At 34.0% G+C, this 3,739-nt stretch overlaps 1 protein-coding gene across 1 annotated transcript in view; it reads right to left on the bottom strand.

Annotated features, from left to right (window-relative positions):
* Positions 1 to 497: 497 nt before the first annotated feature.
* LOC110025954 (NEP1-interacting protein-like 2) overlaps positions 498 to 3,739 on the bottom strand; it is a gene marked incomplete at its 3' end in the record, with an annotated part of 14,348 nt that continues 11,106 nt past the window's right edge. The window contains 2 exon segments of the mRNA XM_020726659.1: positions 498 to 632; positions 2,517 to 2,600. Of these exon segments, the coding sequence (XP_020582318.1) occupies positions 498 to 632; positions 2,517 to 2,600 (219 nt within the window).

Below are 3,739 nucleotides of genomic sequence, written 5' to 3' on the forward strand. Positions count from 1 at the left end.
GCGGTCTAGCTTTTTTAAAAAAAAAAATTTTAATTGCCACAAATTTTTGTATAAGTAGATTATTTTTATCAGCAATTTCTTAATAAACTGCAGCTACCTCAAACAGACCCTATGTCTGAATCAGTTGAGTTTATTTTGAGAAAAGTGTAATATAATTTTGGGGCATTCACATACATACCCACAGAATTCTCATGTATTTATGTATGTAACACCTAAACATTGTATTTACATGCATACTATCAAATCTTTAGCATCACATCAAAAATCTCTTAATCACCTTCTTAAAAGTAAAATTCACCTTTTCACATGCATGGGTTAATGTCACCAAGGTGTTAAAAGTGTAAATATCAAAATTTGGGTGTCAAGTATATAAATACACTAGAGTTGTGAGGTATGTATGCAAATTTCCCTGTAATTTTTTTACTGATTCCTGCATATATTTTATGGGAAAAATTAGATGATTATAGAAAAAGTTTAGAGGGTATTTGTAATAATACCTGCAAACAAATTGTGCAGCAGATGCTGTCTTCATGGCCATCTCTTTTATTATGAGGTATCACATAGGATGGAAGCTTTATTAACAGATCTCCTGATAAACCCTTCGAAGCAACTTCGCCGGAGAAACCGCGGAGCTAATCATTGTAATAAATTGAGGTTAAGATGTTTCAAGTCAAATATAGAAGAATGGGATCAAGCAAAATTCATAGGAAGTTTCACATACATAACATTCATTTTCTAGGTATTTACACATTTAACACCTAAACTTCCATTTTTTAACTACACACCACCTTACATATGCAAAAAAAAAAAAAAGAAAAAAAAAAGAAAAAAAAAAAAAAAAAAGTGTATTTCACTTTTTAAAAGTTAAAATAGTGATACTTTTTATATGATGTGAAAATTTTGGGTGCTATAAATGTAAAAAAACAATGTTTAGGTGTTGGATATGTAAATACATGTGGAAATTGACTGCTATGTATGTAAATGCCCCAAATTTATAATAGTAAGAATTCTTACATTAAAGTTTGGCATCAGAGAAAAATACAAATCAGAATCTCTAAATAGGCAGCCAGATCAATAAGATCAAGGGAAGTTTACATGCATACCACACAATTCTTATGTATTTACATATCTAACACCCAAAGTCTGATATCTACACTTGTAATATTTTGGGGTTATAATCCTATGCATGAAAGGTGAATCGGTATTTTTTGATGTGATGTTAAAAAATTGAATGACATGCATGTAAATATAAATGTTTAGGTTTTAGATATATAAATACATAAGAATTGCGTGGCATAGCTGTAAATGCCCCGATCAAGGGAAGTTGTAAGCTGAAGCAAACGGAATCCACTTTTAAACAAGTCTCCATAATGGAGCAAGCAAACAAATTAAATAACTTCACATAAAATAAATAATAAAAAAAATAATAAAAAAACTTTCAAGGAGTAAAAATAAAAAATAAAAATAAAAATTTGCATGGAGTATAAATATCAGGAAGAACGTTATTATTTGGAGGTCCTAAATAGGGATGTTAACAATCCAATTTTGAGCTGAGTTAGGGTAGTCTCAAAATAGGCTTAAAAAAATTCGATAAAAAATTTTGGCTCATATGTCAGCTTGTTTATTTCGACCCAAACTCGATCCGAGCCTAAATTTGAATCAATTTTCGATTGATTAACGATCTTCGAGCTAAATTCACTAAATTGAAGGCCCTGACATTACTAAGGGTGTTAGCTATCCTATTTCGAGCCGAGATGAGGTTGACTAGAAGTCGGCTAAAAAATTTCTATCCAAAATTTTGGCTCATAGTTCGGCTCGTTTATTTCGCTCTGTTCTCGGTCCGAGCCAAAATTCAATAAACTTTCAAGCGATTAGTAACCTTCGAGCTAAATTCACAACCCTAATCCTAATCATCTAATTACATCAATATATCTCAAACCATGAATGATTTTAAATTGATTTAGATGTAACTTGCCTCAAATACAATTTTTGCTTTTCATAGAAGTTAATGGACAGGCTTATGGCCATGAACAATGCCTTGAGTTTGAACCATAGGGTTTCAATGATCATATTTTCCAAGGCCTTTTATTAGTACATCTTCCACCAAACATAATTGGACCATCGAAAGTATTTTTACGCCATCTCTAACATTTCATCTTCCTTACCATTGTTAGCACGTTTGCTTTTACAATATCTTATCGAAGAAGAGCTCCATACATCTAGGTTCTCCAAAAGTCATAATTATTTGACAGAACATTTTTATATGAACTTTTATAGTATTGGATCCATGATAAGAATCCCAAACCCGCAAATCTAAATTTGGGCATGCAAATAGGGTTAAAGCCATCATCCATGAAATAAAATTAAGTGAACACATCTTTAAGAGTTCATCTGAAAATCAACCTTAAAAAATACTGGCATGAAATGAAGCATTGAATAAAATTGATGGAAAATTTCAGGTTTAATTCACAACATCATGATTGATGCGAAAATTATGAGCACAAATCGTTACTCACCTGCCGATGATAAGCCATCAGCCTAGCAGAGGAAAATTGATGTGGTAAAAATCTATCATAAAAGAGCTCTTCTACAAAATCTGACTGGAAGTGGAAGAAAGATCAAACCATTAGTTCAAACTAGAAAAAACCCAGCTTCAATGAAATACAAAGCTAGATTTTTAAATAAATAAAATAGACAAGCATATGGCAGGCAAAACAGTATTGAAGAACCACATTAATTTATTGATTGTTTCTGATAAAAAGAATACTATAATATTGTTGATAATTTTCACCGAAATGCTAATTTGATGTTACAAGACTTGGAGATTGCTACAAATGAATGTGGAAACCATTAAATAAGGCCCGGGACTCATTAAATGAAACCCATGCTCAGAAATAATCTACTATCTCCATTAAGTCTGGAACTAGAAGAAATTAGCCTATGGATAATGTTAAACGCAAGGAAATGATTGTCTAATTCCAATTCTATTCATCTACAAAAAGTCACAGCAATCTTCTGTTTGAGTAATATGTGTAATTAGAGATTTATGAGGTTGGGTGGCTGTCCAAGTACAGCTGTGATTCAATTTGTTTATCCTTTTTGTTTTTCCAAGTAGATGGAAGTTATTAATTTGGTTGACCACTAGCATCCCATCTCAGCACCATTCCTCCCCTCCACCGTAATCTCCATCGTCAGTGATTTCTAATCCACTTTCATCTCTCCAATCATTTGTAACCACTTCATTCTCAGAATCAAATTAGAGTTTACTGAATCCAAGGGAACGAAATCCTCCACCACCTGTAAGCCATGTACTGTCACCCCCAATCCCTTGCAAATTCCCCAATTTTTCTCCCACTCTGTCCCCCATCATGACCCCCAAAGCTTCCCGTATCTACCAGCTTCAATCTCAACTGGTCCATGACCCAGTTTGAGATGAAATTGTGAGTGGCTCTACTATCTACCAAAACCACAACAAGTTGCTCATCGATCTGTCCTGTCACCTTCATGGTGTGATTGGGAGTGAATCACACCTCTAAGTTGAGGAACACCTCCAAGTGTAAGTGCTCCTCTCTATCTTCCGCTTCTTCATCCAACTCATTATCAACCTCCTCCCCATTAAAAATTGCAAGGAGTGCGAACTTTGCACTAGTGGCCTGGGGTATACTTCTCATCACATTGAAAACATAATCCCTTTGCTCTCATGTCCCACACCTCTGTCCCCCCCCCCCCCCCAGCCGCG

This window comes from Phalaenopsis equestris, unplaced genomic scaffold (genome assembly GCF_001263595.1).
Source record: "Phalaenopsis equestris unplaced genomic scaffold, ASM126359v1 Scaffold000343, whole genome shotgun sequence".
NCBI classification, from domain to species: domain Eukaryota; kingdom Viridiplantae; phylum Streptophyta; class Magnoliopsida; order Asparagales; family Orchidaceae; genus Phalaenopsis; species Phalaenopsis equestris.